This window comes from Trematosphaeria pertusa (genome assembly GCF_010094035.1).
Source record: "Trematosphaeria pertusa strain CBS 122368 unplaced genomic scaffold BU26scaffold_12, whole genome shotgun sequence".
Classification (NCBI taxonomy): Eukaryota; Fungi; Ascomycota; class Dothideomycetes; order Pleosporales; family Trematosphaeriaceae; genus Trematosphaeria; species Trematosphaeria pertusa.
The window spans coordinates 217,829-240,430 of record NW_022987223.1 but is presented as its reverse complement, the minus strand read 5'-3'; the positions used below and the strand labels follow the sequence as shown (position 1 = coordinate 240,430).

Genomic DNA, 22,602 nt, shown 5'->3' with positions numbered 1-22,602 from the left:
GACGCTCGGCTGTGAGATTCTACTCCACGTGCCTCCTCTTGCTGTTCTTCAAGCCCGCCAGAGTTGGCGGTTTGATTGCTCCCCCGCGCAAGGCTGATAATCCCCAGTCCCAGCCTCGCCACGCTCAGCTAGTTCGATACGTTCCTCCGGCGGTATAGCGCTATCATTGCTCTCAGACATGTCCGTTTGACAGTGGGAGTGGAAGGAGTTATTTCAGAAATGGTCTAGCAGAGTTTACGATGCCTGAAAGAGTAGGGCTTAAATTTGTGCGACCAGGGGGAGCGGTGGTGAGAATGGTACCACGTCGTGCAGCCAAGAAGCGCCATATACAGCAGGCGCACACAGAGCAGAATTATGTGACTGAATAGCGGCACCGCCGTCCTAGGATTTCAGATATAGCCGAATCTGAAGTCGGAAGCCCAGGGATCAGCCGGGAGAGATAAAGAATACGGTATAGCGAAGAAGAGCATTCCAGACCACCATTTTACGCAAAATAATACGCTACCGTAGCCGGCTCCAGAAAGCTTCTAGGAGGAATAAATACGGTACCTGAAAACTGCAATACTGGAAGTGATCCCGTTTATGAATCATTTCCATGGACGCAGAAGGGCGAGGCTACCAATGAGACCAAGCCAAACCCCCAATAACATCTCGGAAAAGCATGCACCATACCCATCCTAAAACATAGCAAACCAGACGCTTCAATCAAAAACCACACCGCTATCGTTAATCATAAGCCATCCATTCTTCGCTCCCCACGCACTACTGCCCCAGCATACCTCACACTCCGTCTTCCCTCACACTCCTCACCCTCAACGGATGCCCCTCATACCCCTCCCCATCATACTCATCCGCCATGCCCACACTCTCATAACCCCCTTTCTTCCTCCCCTTCCTATCGCCCGCATACTCCTCATCCGCACTCTCGCTTTCCTCCTCCTTCGACGTCACCGCCACTCCAACTCCCCTCGCCGGACTCGCATCCGTCAGCGTAGCACCGCTGTCCGCGCTCTCCCTGCCACTTCCGTTACTAGCGAAGTCGCGCGGCTGGCTCTGCGGGGCTGGCGGGTAGAGATACGGCTGATAAGCAGTGTTGTCGTGGAAAGTCACCGGCGGATGGGCGGGCGGGTGCGTGTCCGAGCTGGTGCTGCGCTTGGAGAGGAGGTCTGCAGTGTCGGCGTCGTTGTAGTCGCTGCTGTCGTTGATGGTGGTTCCGGCCCAGGAGTTGCCGCGGCGGTGGTGATGGGAGGAGCGTTTGTTGGTGTAGTGCGAGATGTTTAGGAGGAGGTTGTCGAGGGCGAGGACTGCGGAACATGTCAGCTATGCCTTGTACGAAACCCCCGCTATTAGTAGAAAGAAAGACGTACCTAGTATGAAGCTGATGACTACAATCGGGATGATCCAATTACTCGCTGCGAACTTAAACCCGCTCGTCTTCTTGTTTACTAACACTACAGCCACGCCCGCAATGATGAGCCCGAAGCCGACGACGACGCGGTTGATCATCTCCCCGAACTCGTACTTCGTCTTGTGCAGCTTGTTGAACCAATACATGATGGCGAGCAATAGAAGCATTGCCCCAGCGCCGATGTAAAACTGCAGTACGGTGACGTTGAAAACGTCAAAGATGCCATCGAGTTTCATCCTCGCATTCGCCGTCGGCGAAGTAACCGCGGAAATCTTAGCCAAAGTGTCTGCATGCGCCTCGAAGACGAAGACCTGGGCGTAGTTGAACATCATACGCGTCACGTTCGCGGTCCTGGTATTCCACTCGGGCGTCCGGAAGCCGTATACATCAGTGTAGTTACGGATGGCTGTGAAGTTTTTGTTCCAGTCGTATGTCGCGTTCCAGGCTTTGCTCTTGAAGCGCGCATTGACGTCATACATGGTGTCGTTCAGGTACGAAATGTACGCGTCCGTGGAGCCGAAATTCGCGGCGGGATCGGAGTAGTTGGCGGGCTCGATATCCCACGTCCATTTCAGGGCTTGGACGGCCGAGTTCCATACGATGAGCGAGGTGTTGCCTTCGACGCAGAGGAGAATGGCGACGTGGAGCGGGTAGTGCAGCAGAGACCATAGCTGTTGGCGGACGGTGCCGAAGCGGTCGTGCGAGAGTTGGTCGAAGTAGAGCATCCACATGAGGTACTGTGATCATTAATGTCAGCAAGCCAACTATGGGACATCCACATGGCGATATAAAAGAATGGAACCTTACAAGCAACAAGACCGCCGCAACTACAGTCCCCATCTCCGTCGAATTGTTCGTAGCCTGCCCCTTGAAGATACATGACACGCTCTTGACCATGCCGATGATACCCTCCCCAATGATGATCAGAGTAAGCAGCTGGCATCGCTCGACGAGATGCGTGTACTTGAAGCTGACGACGCGCCAGACCATCGCGATGAGGAAGATCGCTAGCCCCTCGACGATGGTGAAGATAAACCTGCTCAGTGTTAACTCCCGTGCCGCTCTTCTATAATATTCGAAGGCAGGGATGAGGACAAGGGTGACTTACCAAGTAATCAACTCCGGCGTATCCACATCCCCGACGGGAAACACAAAATACGTGACCAAAAACCCAACCGCACTACAAAGATGCACCACCCCGCTCAGTCCAACCGGTAAAAGCGTCTGCCTAAACAGCCTGCCCTGGACTGTAACAACGAAGTATTGCAGCGCGATAACAAAGCGACTAACCGCCATCACAATGGCAAAGTGCTTATAGCTCTTCGCATCATCGCTCTTATCCGCGTTATCGAACACAGGGCCCGCGAACACGAAGCCAGTGAAGGCGCCAAACTGCACCGCTTTGCACAGCCGGTTCCAGACAGAATCGATGCCGAAGCGGACGTCGAAGAGAGTGGTGGAGAGCCAGGTGAACCACATTAGCGTAAATAGCTTCAGATAGTTTATAAGCGCTGCTTCACGTTAGTCTTCCACTCCCACTCCCACTCAGTCTTCATACTCACCAGCCGCATCGGTATGCTGATGTACACTCGTAAAATATGCCAGGTTTGCCACGAAGAACAAATCGTAGAACAGCTCAATGGTGCTCGCCTCATGGTGTGTCTTATAAATCACTGGATTCGCCGAGCTCTTGTCTGAAGTGGTCAGGGTCTGTGCCGTGGTCGAGGTGCCGTCAGAAGAGACTTTCTCTAGATCCGATGAACTGGAGGATGATACTGCGTGCAGCGCATCTTTGTTGATAGGGGAGGCGATGAGAGGGAGTCGCTTGCGCTGGGTGGGCTCATGAGGATGGTGGTGGTCATGTGGGTGTTTCCGGCGCGTGCTGAAGTAGCGGTTAAGGTCCATGGTGGAGGCTGTGGCTCATAGAAGGAAGAAGAGCAGTTAGATGGCCGACGGAAGACTCTTGAGTTCGACGATTTGCGAGCGTTTTGGGTGGCAGAAGACAAGGAGAAAAAGCTAGGTCCAGAAGTCGGAACAAAATCTTGTGCGCAGAAATATACACGTCCAAGCCACAAAGCGGGAAAGTGAGTACCAGAAGCCTTCCCCTACTTAACCCATCCATAAATACAAACTCCCTTCTTCTCAGAAACAGTGATGTCTGCCAAGCCCCTCCCACCTCTCAAGCTTCAGGCAAGAATGAGCGTGGCATGCTTGCTTGCTTGCCTAACCCACACTTCAATAGCCCCAAGCCCCTCCAAACCGTGCCCGCGGGATGGCGTCTAAACTTCCGCCTCCTGCACATATGCAGAAACAACGCACCGAAACGGGACCCCATTCGTCGTGAGATGTCCCAAAACAGACAGTGAGCGACCGAGACGAATGAGAGGGAGCGGATTCCTGAGTCAATACAATCACGCATCCTATTTCGGTAAGCCAGAGGGGCGACCATGCAACCATTAGGTCTCCCGTCTCAGTCGATCGTCGAATATTCATAGAGACCTACCCAGACACAAAGCGCCAGCGAGCACGTCTTGCGAAGCTTTTCTTATCTAGATCGCCCTCACTGCGGAAGTCACAGTTGCTCTCGTCATCCCGCATCGAAGCCTCCAAACACACGCGGGCTTGGCGGCGTAAGGCAACCAATGTCGTCGGCGGTGAGGCTGATCTTGCGAGAGAGACGATCCTGCTGTGGTGTTGCGGATGCTGAGCGAATGGAAGACACTGCCAAGCTTTCGCCAAGAGCTCCGCCGAGGATAAGTGTTCAATGAACTATGCCCATTTGGTATGGGATGCAGATGCGGGCGCCGTGTACGCGAAGTCGAACAGAGTATGTTGCAGTTGGTCACGATAAATTGGAGGATTCTGGAGAGTGAGTGAGACTGCGTTGCGTGTACAACTGAGACCGATGCCATCATGGTCGGAAGGGTCATTGCTTGGCCAGATAGGCGCCGCCTACGCCGCTGATGAAAGGCCATGACGAGGTATCGTGTGTGATGCGAAAGAACATCGAGCCTTCGTCGGAGATGGTGCGAGTAATGACTAGGACGGTATAGACTTTCCTTCACCACTTTCATTCGTCCCGATCCAGATGTGGCCAATTCACCGGACTCCTCCTGTCCTGTCCTTCATCCAACTCTCCCTCTCCCTCCCCCGCCGTCTCTTCAACCTTTCTCACCTTCGCCCTAACCCTGCCCTGCCGTCCCCTCCCCTCAAAATCCAGCGTCCACGTCAGCTCTAACCCCTCGTGCCTCCTCTCACCTCCATCTTTCACCCACCCATACGGCTCCTTCAGCACAATCTGCGCCTCAATCGTAAAGTACCCCCAGCCGAGCCTCCTCACCTCAAACGGCGGCTGCCTGAGCACCAGCCGCGGGGGCCGGAAGGTAGGATGCAAGTTAACCCGAACCTCTTCCACAATATCTGGCCTCGACGTTCTCACGAAGAACGTCCAATCGTGCTTATTGGCAGTCTCCTCACCCCTCACAAGCCGATGCCTATTCCCAATCAGAATCATAACACCTTCCACACCACCTTCTCCCACGCGCTGGCCCCTCTCAACCTCCTCTTCCTTCCTCCTCTCCTCGTATGTATTCGGGTATTGCTGCTCCAGCTGCCGAGCCAGCGCATTGTCTGGCGACGCCGTCGTGCGCGTGCGGCACATGGGACAGTTCGCCTCGAGGTCGTAGGTAGGATCGTACGACGGGTCGAAGTGTGAGAGGTCGAGATCGAGGCTCGAATGGCTGATGTTGCTGGTGGAGGAGGCGTCGGCCCATTGCGCCATGCAGGAGCCGCAGAGGATGTGGGCGCATGTCGTTTTTACGGGCGCGAAGAGGAGGAGATGGCATACCTGCGTAGGGTGTTAATGTTAAGCGATCGCTGGCTGTGCGGTTGAGGAGGCGTACAGGGCAGAGGTCATCGTGCGCGATGGTTTCCGGTGGAGGGGTACCTTCCGCCATGGCAATGGTGGTGCTGCGCGGGAGGGAGGAGGATCAAGTTACGGAGTCGAGAGGGATGAAGGAAAAGGGGTGCCCTCTGCCAAGGAGCTGAGGCATCATCGCGATGTTTGTTGTGATGAGGGATATGGGATGATGGGGTCTCTCAGAGCATGTTAACGTCTATTAGGCATCAGCGCGCACGGACCCGCGGCGATCAGCGCTCGTTAGGGCTCACGGGGCTAACCACTCGACTCAAGGTACGACGCACTTCACTGCTCTGCTGTTAGACGTTCATTTCGTGTTACCCTACACTTGGATTTGTTAACAGCATGCACTCCAGGACTGACACGAGCGGAGACCCATCATATCGTACAAATGTTTCCTCCAGATGCTATAAGTTCAAATCCGGCATCTGAATATCATCCTCCATCAGGTTCATCAGATACCTCGATCCTGAAAACCAGTCCTGCACCTGGTTTCCACTTAACCCACCAGCGAGGCTGCCATCAAACCCATGTCCCGGCGAGAATGCCTCCATGCCGGTGCTTGAGCCCGCACCTGTACTTGTTGCCATACTGGAAGGCGGGAATCCCGCCATCGGCCAAGCGGAATTAGGCATCAAGCCTAGAGCGCTGAGGTAAGGATCAAACTGTGTCATGGCGCTCATGTCAAGGCTCTGCTCGCCGCCATCGGTCTGGTAGAAACCGCTTTCGGTGGTCTGAGAATGCTGCTGGGGGTGGTCGCCGCTCTCTTTGATCTTGGCCTCGACGTAGAGTTTTGCGACTTGCAGGAAGAGATGACACATTTTGTAGAGCTTGTCGGCGCCTTCGGAGACTGTTCGGCAGGATTCAAGGCTGAGGACGAACTCAGAGAGGGAGTTGAGGTCTGAGGGGTCGCAGCGGAGGATGGCATTGCAGAAGATGACTATAAAGGGGGTGAAGGGTGCCTGGAGGATGGACCTTACGTTAAGTGGTAAGTAAGCGCACTTCCAGACGAGAAGCCCCATGGATAGGTCGATGAAACTTTTGGCATTTGCAAAGGTGGATTAGCACTCACCAGTGGATGTATCCGGACCACAAATCTTCGTTTCCTTTGACATTGAACTGCTCGCTGCATCTCTGATGAGCGACCAGTGCTGCTCGGGCCGACTCAAGGCAATCTTGGCTAAACGTCACCGTGTCTGGGCTGCAAGCTCGTTGGATCAACGCGCACGTTGAGTAGTGTACTACAACATCCGAATGGTAGAAAATATCGCCAATCTGCCGCATGGTTAGCACATATTCCTAAAAAGGGGACATAATAGCTCCACAGCCTGCTTCGGTTTTAGGGGACGAGACAACGAGCTAAGCTTACCGCGCCGAAAGACTCTGGAAATGTAAGCTTTGTGTTCTAAAAAGAAGTCAGCAGAGGAGAGCACGCCACCTTCCATGTATCTCATAGGGATCGGGCTGGCACCGAATGACTGTTGTGCGGGCGTCGGATACATAACGGCCGAACGCTTTTGCTTGGACGGCGGATCGGTCGCGCTGGGGCCGACACCTGTCTTCTTCGGTACGTAACTCGGAAGGGTCACCCCTTTGAAAGCGAAATCAAGAGCACTTGCCTCACCCCGCCCAGCCCAAGCCTCATTCATTGCGCTGACAAGCTCTGCCGCAATGTGGGCTCGTTCCTCCTGGGGCCTAAGGAACGCCGCCGGGCTGAAGAGCTTTTCGTATGTCTTGCCTTGGATCTGACCAACCCTTATCCAATAGAGCAGCATATCTGTCCCTTTTGGTCCGTCCTGGAGGAGACCGCCAAAGGGAGTGGTTTCGTTTTCCAGGGTCGGATACGGCAACGACATATCCCAATCTTGGATTAGAGAAGCACGTCCCAGTCTTAACGAAAGCGTCTTGTCCATCAAATAGATGAACCAGAAGACATGAACCTTGGCCATACGTTCGTCTTCGTTGTCATCTTTCATGGTTTGGATGCGATGATATCCAAGGCTCTGGCACAGCCCAGCTGCATTGGAGATCATGACCCAGCAAAGTGACGGCTTGCACATCTCGATTGCATATGCTGCGCCCAAAAGGAGGGCGAGAATATTCTCGTAGGTCGCGGGGATATAGAGATCGAGCTGGCTTATGGCAACCTCCATCTGTGTCTTGCATATGCGTGCGTAAGCACGATAGCTCTCAACTCTGAGTAGATACCGTCAGCGTCAGGGTCTTCTGCTTAATTTCATCACGTTCCCATCCTATTCCGAAGCAGAATATTTGTTCGAGCACGTGGCGGGAGAGAATCATGGGACAAGGACGATAACGTCCCTTTTGAGTCGAAAGGGTGGTGAGATAGGCGAGCATACCGGTATTACGTACCTGGGATTAACGACGGGATAACTCGAGAACTCGAGAAACAGGTTATAGAGCACTCCATACACCAGAATCCGTCGACCCACAGTACACTCGGCCGGAGTGTCAAATATTTGCTTCGAGATCTCTTTGATGTTGCGCATCTTGAGAAAGGGGAAAACAACGGCGAAGGACATTGTCGGATATACTAGCTGGTGTTAGCAAACCACGAACAAAACGACGGTTCGGTTCGCGTACCGGAAGCTTTGTCGATGACCTCGTTTACGGCATCCCAAGGCGGACTCTCGAGCTTTGAACAGTCGAAATCGGCGACAGAGCTGCGGAAAAAGGGATGTGGGGTTGACATTGCTATGGTGTTCGTATAGTGGCCCTGTCTACTTACCATATCCTGCAGAGAGGATAAGGCAGCCTTGAGCTCAGCATTCTGTTCAATGGAAGGCGTACTCCTCACAGCTTGTTCTAAAAACTCTTGTGCGAGTTCCGACTGCCTGTTCATGGTGGTTTCGCCCTCGAAAGGAACAGGGGTGTTGGCGTTCACGTCAGAACTAGAATGTGCGCTCCTGCCAGTGCCACCACCGCCTGATCGCGACTGGCTGCTACGCTCAGACGATTCCCTGTGGAGGTCAAGGTTGGCCAATTTGGAAGCGAGGCTTTCGAGAACATGTTCGATGCCAGCGAGTCGGTCTTCGATGCGGTCGATCTTCCTCTCACTGGATGCTGTAAGTCAAAATGCAGACTAGGTCGGGCGAAATGAGAGGCTTACTACTCGTCAGAAATATGGATCCTTTGCCTTTGCGGCTTTTGGACCGGTGCAGTTGTCGTGCAGGCTGTTGACGACCGTCAGGAGATGTTTCCCCATGGGTAGTTAGCCACATAACATACTCAGCTTGCTGCCGCGACAATTCGAGCAAGGTGTCGCTCTATCACAGCGGATCTTCCTCGACCGGCATGCATCACACTGCAACCGTAATCAGTCTCGGGGAGGTGCTGGGCGGGAAATGGCATACCGCTCGCTGGATCCTATTGGACCCATCGGCCGCCACATCCATTTCATCTCTACTATCCATGCTTGGTAGTCTCGGCGCACATAGCTGTTGAAAATCGGGACGCGAGGAAGGCGAAAGTTTTATGCGGCTCTGTTACGAGAGAGGTGTCCAGAGGCGGACGCTTCGGAGGCTGGAATTCTCGGGCTCCGGCGCCAAGCGAAGGAGCCACAATCAAGAATCAAGTCGTCATCGGGGGTATGACTCCTCACGCTTGGAGACTGTCATGGCGCTCTCTTGGGGGCTGCTTTTGGTGATGGATGCGAGGAATACTGCGCGGCGTTGAACGAGAAGTGCGGGTTGTGCAGACGCGACCGGAAGAACAGGGCAGGAGCCATGGATGCGCGTGGTCTCGTGACCCACCGCGATCCGTGCCGAGCGTTAGCCGAGAGGATTCGTCCTTCGGCCCGCCCTTCCTGTGCCGTCTCTCTGCAACCTCTGCACCTCGATATCGATGTGATCCTCGAAATACCGGTATCTGGAAGCGGGCGGTATTTGGGCCGCATGATGCTAGTAGCAGTGCGCCAACCCGACAATGCCGGAAGAATCGAGGCTCGTTGCTCGCGGTTCGTTTTGCTCGTATGCACGCCATGAGCCATTCTCGCTCATTATTCGTCCGATCGTCAAACGTCCACAAGACACTCAAGACGACCCTCCCACAATCAAGCCCTTTCGCCTCGGCGGCCGCGGCCTGCGCAGGCACCCATTACTTGGCCGTGATTAATATACCAGCTTTTACATTGTGTCGCTCTGCCCTCAACACCACTCTCCCATACACCCCCAACGCCTCCTCTAGCGATGACGCACTCGACTTCTTCAGAGAAGGAGCAGTCGCCAAGTCCACAAGCGGGTGAAGACTCCGTGGCCGACATAGCGACTGATGGCGACGCAAAGCCGGACGCCGCCCAAGGAGGCATGGGAGCATACTTCGTGAGTGTCTGCGCAAGCAAATTTCACTGCAGTACCTAACGCTGCTCAGCGTGTGTTCAAGTATGCCGATCGGCTCAGCTGGACGCTCAATATCATCGCCTTCATCGCTGCCATTGCTTCCGGGACTCTTCTGCCTTTGATGGACCTGATATTTGGAAAATTCGTCACTACTTTCACCAGGTTTGCGATAGGTGAACTCTCGCCGGCGGGATATCGATCTGAAGTGAACAAATACACGTCCGTAGTACTCGCACAACTTCCAGAACCGGGCTAAAAGCACCCACAGCCTGTACTTTGTCTACTTGTTTATCGGCAAGTTCGCGTTGGTCTATGTGCACTCGGTGAGCACGACCCATTCATTCATCCGAAGCGTGATTGCCAGCCGGGGAACGTTCTTCCATACTTTTTGGACATGGATGCTTATTGCTATAGGTATTGGTTTCGATAACCGCCATTCGGACGACGAAAGCGCTCCGAATTGACTTCATCGAAAATACACTCAGACAGAACATCGCCTACTTCGACTCAGCCGATGCCAGTTCGGTGACTGCGCAAGCTACCACAAATGCAAACAATGTGAGCAACGGGATATCAGAGAAGTTGACATTGACAAGTAAGTAACATGGTACTGTGTAGAGGCCAAAGCGCTGATCGTTCGGCCCAGTTCAAGGAATTTCGACGTTTGTTACCGCATTTGTGGTTGCCTTCGCGGTGCAATGGAAGCTGACCCTGATCACCATTTCTATCGTTCCCACTATCCTAGTCGTAATAGTAAGTCTCACTTTTAGCCCTTCAAAGATTTTTGTAAGCTGACTGACTCGGATCAGAGCATATGCGTCGTTCTAGACACCAAGCAGGAAGCAGAAATGCTATCGATCTATGCGAAAGCCGGCCTCCTTGCCGAAGAAGTATTTTCTACAATGCGTACCGTCCATGCGTTCTGGCTGAGCCCTCTCTTATCCCGCAAATACGATGCCCTCTTGGGCGAAGCGATGAAAGTGGGAATGAAGAAGTCGCCAAACTACGCCGTCCTGTTCTCGACCGAGTTCTTCTGCATATATTCTGGTTTCGGTCTTGCATTCTGGCAAGGCGTTCGGATGTATCTCAGTGGAGAGATTCACGAATCGGGCGATGTCTTCACTGTGATTCTCGCGGTTATTGTGGCAGCCACCGCCATGACGACTATTGCACCCCAGATACTTGCTATTTCGAAGGCCTCGTCGGCGGCCGATGAGATGTTTCGGACGATCGATCGCGAGTCGGAAATCGACCCCCTCGATGACAACGGAAAGAAACCTAGCGAATGCGTCGGCAACGTCGAAATTCGAGATGCCAACTTCGCATATCCGGCAAGGCCCGATATCCAAGTCCTGAAAGGCTTCTCTCTGTCCGTACCAGCGGGGAAGACAACTGCCCTGGTCGGCGCCAGCGGATCCGGAAAAAGCACAATCGTCGGGCTCCTCGAACGATGGTACGATACGAACAGCGGACACTTGACTCTTGACGGCATCAATATCCGAGAGCTAAACCTGAGGTGGCTTCGCACAAATATACGCCTCGTGCAACAAGAACCTGTCCTCTTCAGTGGTACCGTCTATGCGAACGTCGCTTTTGGTCTCTTCGGTACCGAGAAAGCCAATCTTCCGGAAGATGAGCAGCGAGCTTTGGTGGAGAAAGCATGCAAAGCCGCCTATGCAGATGAGTTTGTCGAGAGGCTACCCAAGGTCAGTTTCCCATCTCCTTGTACGACCTGTGGTTATGCCTGTGAAATGCTGACTCCAATAGGGCTACGATACCCAAGTCGGTGAACGAGCCATGATGCTCTCTGGTGGCCAGAAGCAGAGGCTTGCAATCGCTCGCAGCATTGTTTCCGATCCGAAGGTGCTTCTTCTCGATGAAGCTACGAGCGCACTAGACCCAAAAGCCGAGAAGATCGTTCAGCAGGCCCTGGACAGCGTATCGAAGAACAGGACCACCATCGTCATCGCCCACAAGCTATCCACCATTCGAAATGCCGACAATATAGCAGTAATCTCTGATGGATCCGTGGTCGAACAAGGCACCCATGACAAACTCCTCGAAGCGGATGAGGCATATGCACGCCTTGTTCGGGCCCAGGACCTTGGACGTGCTGATGACGATGAGAGTCACCCCAACGACGATATTGGCGAGAAACCGATACTTGTGCGGACGCAGACCCAAGCTACCTCTGCTCATGGTGAGGCTGCGAAAAACTCAGCAAAAGATGGTATCAACTACAACCTTATCCAGTGCATCTTCATTATTTTCTGGGAGCACCGTAGATTGTGGCCTTCCTTCGTGATCCTAGCGATCGCTTCCCTATGTGGAGGTGCCACCTATCCTGCACAAGCCGTCCTCTTTGCACGAATTGCACGAGCCTTCGAACTTCAAGATATCGACCGCGCTCGAGACCAAGGCGACTTCTACTCCCTCATGTTCTTCATCGTGGCGATTGGAAATCTCGCTGTCTACTCCTTAATAGGTTGGTTCAGTAATATTGTGGTACAGCACGTCTCGAGAGGATATCGCCGCGAGATTTTCGAGCTCATTCTCAAGCAAGATATGAACTTCTTTGACAAGGAAGAGAATGCGTCTGGCTCGCTGGCCTCCAATTTGTCGAACTACCCGAACAGCCTTACCGAGCTTCTGGGCTTCAACGTCATGCTCATATTCATCAACGTCGTCAACGTTCTCTCAAGCTCGATATTGGCTCTCGCTACCGGTTGGAAGCTCGGCCTAGCGGTAGTTTTCGGTGCCCTCCCGCCCCTAGTCTTCTCGGGCTACCTTCGCATTCGACTTGAATTCAAGCTTGAAGAAGACACAGGCAAGCGCTTCGCTCGCAGCGCCGCGCTGGCGACGGAAGCCGTCTCTGCGATTCGAACTGTCTCGTCGCTTGCACTGGAAAGACATATCATTGAGAAGTACCATGACCTTCTCCACGGCGTCGCAAAGCAGTCCATGAAAGCCTTGATCTGGACGATGTTCTGGTATTCACTCACTCAGTCAATTTCTTTCCTAGCAATGGCCCTTGGCTTTTGGTACGTTCTCGTTTTCGAACATTGCGTTACGAATTCCTAACATTATGCAGGTACGGTGGTCAATTGATCAGCCGCGGAGAGTACACTACGATGCAGTTCTTTACTGTCTTCATTGCGGTCATATTTTCAGGCGAGGTTGGTGCTCCAGGATTGAATTTCGACTATAGAGTAGCCGTTGATGATATTTAGGGAGCCGCTTCTTTCTTCTCGTACACCACTAGCATGACCAAAGGAGGGAACGCCGCCAACTACATCTTCTGGCTTCGTCGCCTCAATCCGGCGGTAGGAGAGGAGCCATCGAAACCACCTTATGATGATGACGGCGACGAGAAGGATCCGGCTCATATGGAAGTGCAAGACGTGGCGTTCGCATACGAGACTCGCCCCAACACCAAAGTTCTCGCAGACATCGATGTCGACGTAAGCACACACACCCCTCTGAGTCTGAGCCATGCGCTAATTTCTCTAGGTTCGCCCAGGCGAGTTCGTAGCCTTTGTTGGAGCGTCCGGCTGCGGAAAGAGCACCATGATCGCGCTCCTGGAACGCTTCTATGACCCAGTGTCAGGCCGCATTGCATGCGATGGGCATGCTCTAACGGACCTATGTCCGCGAAAGTATCGCAGCCATGTCTCGCTCGTCCAACAAGAGCCTGTGCTCTACCAAGGCTCCATCCGCGACAACATCGCCATGGGTGTCGACGCGCAGGTCACAGATGCGCAGATCGAAGATGCAGCTCGCCAGTCTAACATCTACACTTTCGTAGCTTCACTTCCAGAGGTAGGTACCCAAGGCCGATAGTGCCCAGAGTGCTGGCTAATGATCCCACAGGGCTTTAACACCCTCTGCGGTAACCGTGGCACACAGCTCTCTGGCGGCCAGCGCCAACGCATCGCCATCGCGCGCGCCCTCATCCGAGCGCCCCGCCTCCTACTGCTCGACGAAGCAACATCCGCGTTAGACACCGAGTCGGAGAAAGTAGTCCAGGCGGCGCTCGAAACGGCTAAAAGCGGACGCACTACTATTGCCGTCGCGCACAGACTGAGCACAATCAAGGACGCTGACACAATCATCGTGTTCTCGAGAGGAAGGATTGCGGAGACCGGCACACATGCGAGTCTGCTGGCCAAGAGGGGCATGTACTATGAGATGTGTTTGGGCCAGAGTTTGGATAGGAGTATTCCTGCATAGAATCGTGCATTTCCTTTTCTTGCGTTCCGAAACCGCATGATAGAATGGAGGTTTACCACTCCAGTTGTATAAATAGAAAAGATGAGGGCGGTTCAGGGTATCGGAACTGCATTTCGAGCTCAAGATCTGCATATCAAATCCCACGTCGCTGTACTTGGCTTCAAGCAACTGCTTATCTATACCACGCGCCAAGAAGTTTTAGAGGATCTGCCAGCAGAAAGAGAAGGTACCGATGTAGCAGCCCAGCCCACGACTGATACCTTGCCATCCCATATTCTGCCTTATCCGATCTTGGCTTCTCTAGGCTTAGTACGCCCTTGCATTGCATGCGGTGGGGGTGTTCCGGAGGGCATGACAACCGAGCGCGGATGCTTCAGGCTCCCTCTTGATTTGGAAGAATGGGAATTGGGTGGGTCACGTGGAGACTAGCTGTTTTGGGATATCGGTTCGTGCCGATCACCTGGGCAGGGCCCGCTCTACCTCAGCGCCTCGACCTCATCCGTCGTTAACTTTCAACCGAAGCGCTGTCGTGGCAGAGCTTGTCGTCACCTTCCACGCTCGCTTCCTACAGTATCGACGTTCTCTTCATCTGCCATCCACTCTTTTCCGTGGAAACAGAGTGCAACGTTGCCTGCGTACGTCACCCACGTACAACGCGCCTCCCAACGGTTGCGCGACTTCCATCCAAGCACCACCAAGACTTCTCACCCACTCTCTCCACTTTTGCCATTATTGCTTATGCAGTGCTCGTGCTCTCTATGCAGAGGCGGGCGTCCCCTGGGCTCCTGAGGCGCGGAGCGATTCACCATCTGCTCGTCAAACCGCCAAGCCGTGTCAGATCCCGACTCCAACCAACCAACTCGGCAGCCGCATCGAAACGAAACGCCGTCTCATTGCGGCTATCCTTCCCTCTCGCATCGTCATCGCACGCTTTGTGTCGTGAGCACCGTTCAGCCTCAGTTTTACATGCGCAGATCGCAGCCCGATAATGCTTCTGATTCGTTTTAATAGGCAGATTAAGCTCGCGGGTATTCGGCCAGGCAGACCCACATGCCTGGGGAATTCCAGACAGTGGCTGAAAGAGAAGAGCGCTGTCGTGGCAATGCTTTCTGCATGAGGAGCCGAGATGTAAAGGTTTGGCATTTCCCGTTTCTCTTGGGCTTTTCTCTTTTCCTTCGCGTTTTGCCTTGCTGCCTCGACACTTTCGTCTAAAAGTAAGGCTACCTTCTCTCCGTTGACCGGATTCTTCTTTCATTCGGTTCTTTCGCCCTGTGGGCGTTTGCCTTTTGTTTAGTGCTTGGGGGTTTTAGTGAGCGCTGTGGAGCGAGTTTGATTGGATTCCTGCTGCTTAATATCTTTAGAAGAGGAGGAACACCATGGGTCTCTATCAGCGAAGACGCCCTTCTCCGATAAGGATCGTTCCGAAATATGTTCGTCGACAAGCACCAGCCGAGGGGGTGGAAGCGGTGGAAGAAGGTCCAGAGAGTCCAGATTCTGTATTTAGTAGCCCTTCAACAGCTGGGGTAGCATCCGCCGGCCCAGACTCCCCAGACTCTCCATCGCCAACTCAAACGACATTTCCCGAAGCCGGAGAGGTGGAGGGAGAGGAACCACCGTCCCCTACGGAAGCTCCCGCGCAGGTCAGCTCTGGCGCCTCGAGTGCGACAGCTCCCGCTGCGACCAGCCAAGCCAGCCAACCTAGTCAAGCAATCCCGCCCCCACCACCACCACCACCCTCATCTACGCAAGCTCTGGATCGGATCTCGTCCTCTGCAGAAGCTTCGTCTGCTACACCGCAGCCGGCATCGTCTCCCCTGGCTCCTACACGAGAACCCTCTTCTCGAGGCACAAGCGCGCCTGCCGCACAGATTACTCAAGGTAGCTCAGCAACTGAGGCTCCTACGCCAAGCATTACAACCACCGTCGTGCCTGATTCTCAGTTCTCGAGTAAAAAGCAGGGCGCATCTGCCGAGCCGTCGAGCTCCGTGACTGCTCAGCCGTCCAGTACCGGCACAGCACTCACGCCGGCTCAATCCGAGCTTGCTGGAGAAGGCTCGGCTATTGGTTCAAATCCCACTCAGAAGGGGACCAAAAAAGACGGGCCGACGATGAGCGTGGGTGCCGAAGCAGCTCTAATTTCCTTGTCTGTTTTAGGTAAGCAAACTGTCAATGCTTATGTCACCGCATATCCATTTCTAACTCCGTCGCAGGGTTTATAGCACTCGTCGTCGGACTTGTTCTCTTCTTCAAACGGCAGCGCAGAAAGCGGCATGAGCTCAGCATGCGCCATGCCGAAGACGCCTTCAACCCCAGCAACGTCGGCAGCCTACACGCCCCGGAAACGGTCCATACCAGCTTCGATCCTGATAACGATACCTCGCATTTGACCAAATCCTCCACAACTAGCACCTCCCTCTTCGGCGCTGCGCACTACGAACGCCCCGAAACAGTCTCCTCCGGTGATGGGCGATCCCGCATCGCACCTCCCCAGCCCACGCCAAACCCGTTCGCCGACCCGCCCTTAAGCAAAGCATACGAACAGCTCCGCGGCCGACCTGTTTCTACTACCCTGACGAATCGGGAGAGCTGGCTCAAAAATCCATTCAAGGATCCCAGTTCTGAGCGCTTTGACCCGTTTGGCGAGTTGCAGGAGAAGGCACGCATCGAGCGGGTGCGGTACGTCGAGGAGCTGAGGAGGGAGGAGGAAGAGAGGCAGTATAGAGAGAAGGAGGCGATGGGACTGGGTCTTCCGGAGGCGGCGAGGAAGGGGAGTGGGGTTACGGTAGAGGGGCTGGGCGTGTTGGATCGGAGTGGATCCGGGGGGTATAGATGAGTGGTGTGAGCGCTCAACACTCGCAAGAAGGAAATTGGGCCGGGGGAATATGGCAGGAGACCGAGGAAGGTACGACGACTTGTCTTACATTCCTCGGTCTCCTGCCATGTTCATATTGTAACGGTTTGGGCCGCGAAGACCCGGATGAGGAATTAGCTTCCGTCAGCTTGTAAGCGTTTCTCATGACTTGGGGCGGCTTTGGCGTTGGCGCAAAGACGGATCCTTCGGTTGACTATGCACGATGCGATAGATCAGATACCTAGTCTCGTCTAGAATAATGCGCCTGCCTCGACATCTTGCCGCTCGCTATCACTATTTCCCCAGCCAGATATCATACCCTCCAAGAACAGGGCGGGACCCTGTGTGAAAACCATGCACTGCCCGAGGGAAGTCCAACGCAGACAACCGAGCATGAACGTAAGCGCCACAAGCGGAGTCTACCCCGTCCGTCACGCATTGCCGACCCGTCGTGCTGGTATTGTATCATTATGCTAGCGGCTGAAGGGAAGGCCGCGTAGAACGCGCGTCAAATAGCACGCCTGGTATACGCACTACTCCGTGGGGTTGTTCTTCACGGGCTGTGTATGCTCGTCGTTGGTAAGTATTTTAGCAATCCAATACATCGCTGCACTTGTCACTGGCGCCTCCTGTCCGGAGGGGAAGGCAAACCCGCCGGGGGAAGGGCAGGAACAAGGCAAGTATACAGTCTTAGCCACATCCTGCAGAAGGTCAGAGAAAGGGGCTTTATCGCAGGATACCGTGGTGAAGTTTCTTGCCTTTGTGGGATGGTTTTGCATTCGGTGCTTTTCGTTTATCCTGTCACGAGCTAACCAGCTTAGCTGCCTTGATGGATTTATTCTGCGAAGCACATACAAAAGTTCTTTCTATCCCCTTCCCCCCTTCTCATTATATCTATAACATTTCGCCTTCTAGTCCCCAACCGGCAGGCAGCTCTCTATATCAAGCTCTCTACGCACCGTCTAACAATTATCGAAACAGTACCCAGCCGGTCGTCGGCTAGCCCTGGTATACGCATCGTACCGACTAAACTACTCCAAGACACCCCTATACGCGTTGCCAACTCGTTCTAAATCTACCATAAAAATCTATTCCTTACCGACTAGATGAGAATTTTGCGGCTTTTGTTTGATTTTACTCGGCCTTCCCAAATAGGAATAAGAATAGCGATGCGTTACTCTAACTGTTCCAATGTTACACCAGCTTGCCAGCGCAGCTAGATGGATGCATCACCACCAGTGCATACAGAAAGAAAAGATTTGGGTGTACTTGGAGCGGAGCGGGTTATCGAGGCTTCTTTTATTTGGTTTGCATTTGGGCTATTAAGAAAGGAGGTTTAAGGATGTCTGTGCTTGCTCAGTTGTTTTTAGAATAATGAATTGCGCGGTTCGGGACTAGGGGTCTGATGGCCTGAGTGAGGCTAATTCACCCCTCGGACTTAGAATGTTCTTGGGGTCTAAAAGTTTGCATGTTCAGAATTGATTGCGACTGGGTAATCTAACTACGGGGAGGGAGGAAAGGGTTTGTAATTGGTTTGGCCTGCTGACGCGCACTTGTGGCTTGAACTGGTATGGCATCGCTTGGCATCGTGGCGGTGTAGAAGCGGTTACGGTTACTTGTAGATTCGGTAAGCGGGTAGGAATGTCCTCTTTGGAGAAGCAAGTAGATTCGCGAAGAGGAGCCGGGATGAGGATCCGGATCCGAATGCTGGAGCATTAACAGCGGCTAGTCTCTGCAGTGCGCTGCGCAGTGGCACGAAAGATGGAAGGGATCTTGGAGAACTTTGAAAAGAAGAAACAGTGGCTGGTTGGCTGGTCAACCTAGCCTGGCTAAGTCGCTGATATTACTGCTTTGGCTTGTCGCGTAAATACATATACCGTCCCATTCTTCTTATGGAAGGGCAGGCTCCATGTTAAGCAGACCAAATGAGACTGTGTTCGACAGTTCTACGCCGTCCAAAGGCCGTCTGAAACACTGCCAAAGAACGCGCGCTCCATATACGTAGACGCCGGAATACCTTGACGCGCTTCTATACGTACGGCATGGCCTTGTTGTATGGCACCGCTATGTCCAGCCCCACTTCCGTAGTATGGACAGGAATTCCATCCGGCGCTTTGTGCAAGCACGCCTGCGCACGCTATATCCAGGAGGCGCGCGTACTTGCTTTGGCGTTCCAGAGCGTTGTATGAAATGCATCGGCGTGCTCGAGGAGGGTGGCCTTCGAACTCACCGTGCGTACGACTGATAGGGGTAGATCCCTAAGCCTCATTGTTATGAGTTATGAGCTCTGATCATCGAGCTATCTTACTGCTTGATGCAGACGATGGAGTTGGTGGGTATGATGGAGCGGACTGCGTGTGCACCTCCGAGCGAGACATCCTTCTCCGAGGCCGGCTCGGGAAGGTAGATCGGGAGATGAGGTTTATGTTGTTACTGATTAAGGAGGCGGAGACGCGATGGAGGGGAGGCTACGGTTTGGAGGGTATCATGACGGCAGAGTGTGAGGCTCGCGACGAAGATCGTATCTAGAAAAGACTGGGATGCCACGCTGGAGGAGGTCATCGCGGAGAGGGAGGTGCAGAGAGCTGTAGAGCTAGGGGGGTCGGCGAGCTCCGCATATCGGGATGTCGCGGTTTGTTGAGATGATTAGGCAGTTGTCGGGCTGCTGAGGACTTCGGAGCGTATGCGGGACGCGGGGGACATGGTGCTAATCGTCGTAGGCGTCCCTGCAAGCGCTGTCAGTTATCCAAAAACTCCCATTCATCGCTACCAGCACCAGCTCCCAAGAGCTAAACGTGTCTTTTGCCACTGGCGGACTTCGCGGCTGGTACTCAGTGTAAGTAGAGCAAGCTCCTCCTGCCAAACCGGATTCAGTGCGTCCGGTGTCTTCTCCCTCGAAGCCCGTACCATGTACGTGCATATCTTGTTTCCTCTTCGAACCCACCCTGTAAGGCGTCTGAGGCTAACAATCGGCGGCGGGGCGGGCATCGGTATGCTGAGCTCGCTGGACGCTTCGGGCATGCAGGCGTGGTGATCGAGGGCGGCTGGGGCGGCAGCAGAGAGCAGTGACGAAGCCGCAAATTGGAAGCGTGAAGTGCGTGCGAAGATACATAGGACGGACTGCCTCGATAGAGTAGCCCCTGGCCCAGGTGGTTTGAAGGCTCTAAATAGTATATATACTGGGCCGTGGCGCGGGAGGGCGAGCATGCACTCCGCGGAGGAGTGGCTGAAAACCGTCCGGGCAACTATCCCGCACCCAAACCGAGACAGTCCTGTGATCCCGGACTTTTCCGTGACCTCCGCGGAGTGAAGGCATCGCCCAGCCGAAAGGACCCGCTGACCAAGTCCCTTTTTCGCTGCTCCTCGCACCGCTCACTGCTCTCCGAAAGCTCCCCAAAAAACAGGCTTGGTGTGCCCCATCAAGCAAGTAAAGGGGCCGCTCTGGGCATGTTGTGGTCGCAATATGCAGCGCGCTCGAAAAGACACACAAGAGCCTGCATGCCACGTCTCCACTTCGCGAGCCCGTGGAAGTTGCTAGAGGTTGCGGTGCCGCATATGAAAAGCCGTGTGTGACAAACGCTGTCGCCATCGAGGGAGATGGAAACATCGAGAGATCACTCCGCACCCATCTCTTGCAGTTCTGGACGTATCATCAACCTCAGAAGACAGTGAATCCAGCTGCCCCTGCTACCCCGTTGTACTGATGAGGTGATACGGGATTGGTATCCCGCCAGGACGGCGTATCGTGAAAGCCATGGCTTCCTAGTCCGATGATTGGTCGGGGCTTGACCTTCCACGTCGCCATAATCTAGGAAGCTGCCCTTTCTGCCGCTAGTTGATGGCGGGTCCATGCAACGTTACGTCTTTTTGCATTCCGTCTTCAGAACAGGCTCCCAATAGAAGCTCCTTTTATCACTACCATTTGCAACGAAGTGACGGGGCTGTAAATTTTTGTGCTCCGACGAGCGTCGCTTTTTTAAGTGGTGCAAGTGGCGGTTCGTGTGAAGGGATTTCACTGAATGGCTGCTGAGCAGCCGAGCGGCGACTGCGCCACTAGCCACCGTAGCAAGCCGTCTGCCGTCTTCGAGTGCCAAGGGATAGTCACTCCTGACCGCTCAGCGTTTCTTAATGGATTTGCCGTGATACAACCCCGGCTGGAGTCAAGCTACCCTGTAGTAGTTCTTGAGCCGGGATCGAGATCGGAAGGTCTCGCTCGTTTTGGGGCGCTGAGTTGCCGGATGCCAATACACAGTATTGCGACGTGCTATGACGACGAATATCTAGGGTAGGCGCAGTGGCATGACTGCATAATTCAACGGGAGCCAGCAGGTGCTGAATGTTGCATGAGTGGGGCGGCGTACCGCAGGATAGTAGCCGAGAGAGAACCAAATCCAGCGAAAGCAATCTGTAGAGCAAGATCTTTGAGTAATAACGAAAGCCGCCTCATTGTCTTTTCGGCAAAGTCTTTACTCAAAGCATCCTCCAAGGCGTGCTCGGTTCGTTGCACATGCCCAATCGACCTGCACCACAGCTGTTTGCTTCGGGAACACCGTCGCCATCAAGTGGCAAGAGAGGTAAAAGATAGAGGAGAACAGTCGAGAACTGTCGAGAACTATCCACCTGTTGGGGCCCCGACTTTAAAACGCTGTGATCGGTCTTGGCGGGTTGAAGCGACTTGATTAGCTGCTGACGACAGGAGCTGTATGATTGGCTAGGGTAGGAACTCCCACAGGGAAATCTGTTGTCGATGGTGGCAAACCGTATTAGAAATGCGGCACTGCAACGGTAAAAGAGTTCCCAACAGGCTTGCGGCAATAATAAGCCATGCAAAGCATGGGGTTGCCGAGGCTGCTCGTGGGTTGCCGCACTTCGCCACTGCGGATGGGTCTCGAGGGGCATTTGAGAAGATCCTTCAAGGAGACCGAGGACAAGACGTGACACCGTACCGCAACAGCGCATTGATCTGCAAGGAACACACGTGTCGTCCAACGGCAGACTTGATCGTTCGCGAGAGGGACGGCCGATAGCGGCATCCATGTACAGATGGGAAACGCTGGAACGCCATAGTGTTTCCGCATTTGGGCGCATGACGTTAGAGGCTCCACCATTCCGAATTTGCCGAAGAAGCGAACATCTAGCTCCTCGTCTCTTGGACACGGTTCCGTAGGGCTCTTGCGATCTGGCGCAAGTGTGGTCTGACACGCGGGGTCGCTGCGGTGATCTCGATCCCCTGAAGGCTCAAAAGGGCTCAAGAACGCCTGGTATTGGCACAGCAGGGAGTGGAGGAAGCAGGAGGAGATCGGCTCTTTGCATGGTGGTGCTGGAGGAGATGCAGGGTGAGTCGAAATCCGAGGAGAAACAAGTTCAGACGAAAAGCCTAGGCCCAAAGCGGCTAGCGCGTGCTACCGGAAAGCCGTTCCTCAGGTCAACGACTTGCGGGGGGACCCAACAAACCTCGTCCTGCTCCGTTCTGGTGTCGGCGCAAGGTAAACGCAGCGTCGATGCTGTTGCCAGCCTGGGGCATCGGCTGGCGTTGCTAGCGTACGTGCATGAGGCCCAATGCGTCCACGGCTGCCCTGCAGACCTCGTAACGAGAAAAAGCACGTGGACTCCCTGCTCACCATTTCTCGCCATCGCCTCTCACTAGTCGATGCTGCCGCTGTATTCATACGCGATGAGTCGGAGCGGCCTCAGGATGGAATGTGTAACTGCGCGAACGGCTTCAACGCTGGGAGCAGGCGGCCGCTCTGGTGATTCGCTGCGGGCCCTTTCGCCGGCGGGAGCAGAGCGAGCGGACATGTACACCGAGAGAGACTCTCGGCGGGATGAGGCTCCG

General features: G+C 54.1%; 7 protein-coding genes across 7 annotated transcripts; 3 read left to right on the top strand and 4 right to left on the bottom strand.

Moving 5' to 3' along the window:
- Positions 1 to 1,320: 1,320 nt before the first annotated feature.
- Positions 1,321 to 3,313, bottom strand: BU26DRAFT_578106 (uncharacterized protein; the record flags this gene model as incomplete). Its single annotated transcript, XM_033834420.1, has 4 exons — positions 1,321 to 2,145; positions 2,216 to 2,458; positions 2,543 to 2,919; positions 2,998 to 3,313. The coding sequence occupies 4 exons, from the start codon at positions 3,311 to 3,313 to the stop codon at positions 1,321 to 1,323; spliced, it is 1,761 nt and encodes a 586-aa protein (XP_033680358.1).
- Positions 3,314 to 4,478: 1,165 nt separating this feature from the next.
- Positions 4,479 to 5,364, bottom strand: BU26DRAFT_432785 (uncharacterized protein; the record flags this gene model as incomplete). Its single annotated transcript, XM_033823992.1, has 2 exons — positions 4,479 to 5,255; positions 5,311 to 5,364. The coding sequence occupies 2 exons, from the start codon at positions 5,362 to 5,364 to the stop codon at positions 4,479 to 4,481; spliced, it is 831 nt and encodes a 276-aa protein (XP_033680357.1).
- Positions 5,365 to 5,734: 370 nt separating this feature from the next.
- Positions 5,735 to 8,761, bottom strand: BU26DRAFT_567945 (uncharacterized protein; the record flags this gene model as incomplete). Its single annotated transcript, XM_033833717.1, has 9 exons — positions 5,735 to 6,302; positions 6,400 to 6,602; positions 6,697 to 6,710; positions 6,766 to 7,523; positions 7,701 to 7,881; positions 7,932 to 8,404; positions 8,458 to 8,521; positions 8,577 to 8,652; positions 8,702 to 8,761. 9 exons carry the CDS (start codon positions 8,759 to 8,761, stop codon positions 5,735 to 5,737), a joined length of 2,397 nt encoding a protein of 798 aa, XP_033680356.1.
- A 412-nt stretch (positions 8,762 to 9,173) lies between these two features.
- Positions 9,174 to 14,057, top strand: BU26DRAFT_489504 (multidrug resistance protein-like protein 1). The gene is made up of 11 exons (XM_033826023.1): positions 9,174 to 9,667; positions 9,717 to 9,904; positions 9,954 to 10,008; positions 10,100 to 10,280; positions 10,332 to 10,438; positions 10,495 to 11,391; positions 11,453 to 12,726; positions 12,777 to 12,861; positions 12,916 to 13,146; positions 13,196 to 13,504; positions 13,556 to 14,057. Exons 1-11 carry the CDS (start codon positions 9,536 to 9,538, stop codon positions 13,913 to 13,915), a joined length of 3,819 nt encoding a protein of 1,272 aa, XP_033680355.1. The 5' UTR covers positions 9,174 to 9,535; the 3' UTR covers positions 13,916 to 14,057.
- A 1,234-nt stretch (positions 14,058 to 15,291) lies between these two features.
- Positions 15,292 to 16,748, top strand: BU26DRAFT_532943 (uncharacterized protein; the record flags this gene model as incomplete). Its single annotated transcript, XM_033831129.1, has 2 exons — positions 15,292 to 16,069; positions 16,126 to 16,748. The coding sequence occupies 2 exons, from the start codon at positions 15,292 to 15,294 to the stop codon at positions 16,746 to 16,748; spliced, it is 1,401 nt and encodes a 466-aa protein (XP_033680354.1).
- A 2,482-nt stretch (positions 16,749 to 19,230) lies between these two features.
- BU26DRAFT_67264 (uncharacterized protein) lies at positions 19,231 to 19,864 on the top strand. Its single transcript, XM_033836193.1, has one exon. The coding sequence runs from the start codon at positions 19,450 to 19,452 to the stop codon at positions 19,798 to 19,800; it is 351 nt and encodes a 116-aa protein (XP_033680353.1). The 5' UTR covers positions 19,231 to 19,449; the 3' UTR covers positions 19,801 to 19,864.
- Positions 19,865 to 20,579, bottom strand: BU26DRAFT_67263 (uncharacterized protein). Its single transcript, XM_033836192.1, has one exon. It carries the CDS (start codon positions 20,371 to 20,373, stop codon positions 19,930 to 19,932), a length of 444 nt encoding a protein of 147 aa, XP_033680352.1. The 5' UTR covers positions 20,374 to 20,579; the 3' UTR covers positions 19,865 to 19,929.
- Positions 20,580 to 22,602: the final 2,023 nt, after the last annotated feature.

What these genes read in the sequence shown, in the direction of transcription:
- BU26DRAFT_489504 (XM_033826023.1), top strand. Translation starts at nt 9,536, where the DNA reads ATGACGCACTCGACTTCTTCAGAGAAGGAGCAGTCGCCAAGTCCACAA. An exon ending in TCTGAAGTGAACAAATACAC is followed by an intron (nt 9,905 to 9,953) that starts GTCCGTAGTACT and finishes AAGCACCCACAG; the next exon opens with CCTGTACTTTGTCTACTTGT. An exon ending in GCAATGGCCCTTGGCTTTTG is followed by an intron (nt 12,727 to 12,776) that starts GTACGTTCTCGT and finishes AACATTATGCAG; the next exon opens with GTACGGTGGTCAATTGATCA.
- BU26DRAFT_67263 (XM_033836192.1), bottom strand. Translation starts at nt 20,373, where the DNA reads ATGTTTCCATCTCCCTCGATGGCGACAGCGTTTGTCACACACGGCTTT.
- BU26DRAFT_67264 (XM_033836193.1), top strand. Translation starts at nt 19,450, where the DNA reads ATGCGGGACGCGGGGGACATGGTGCTAATCGTCGTAGGCGTCCCTGCA.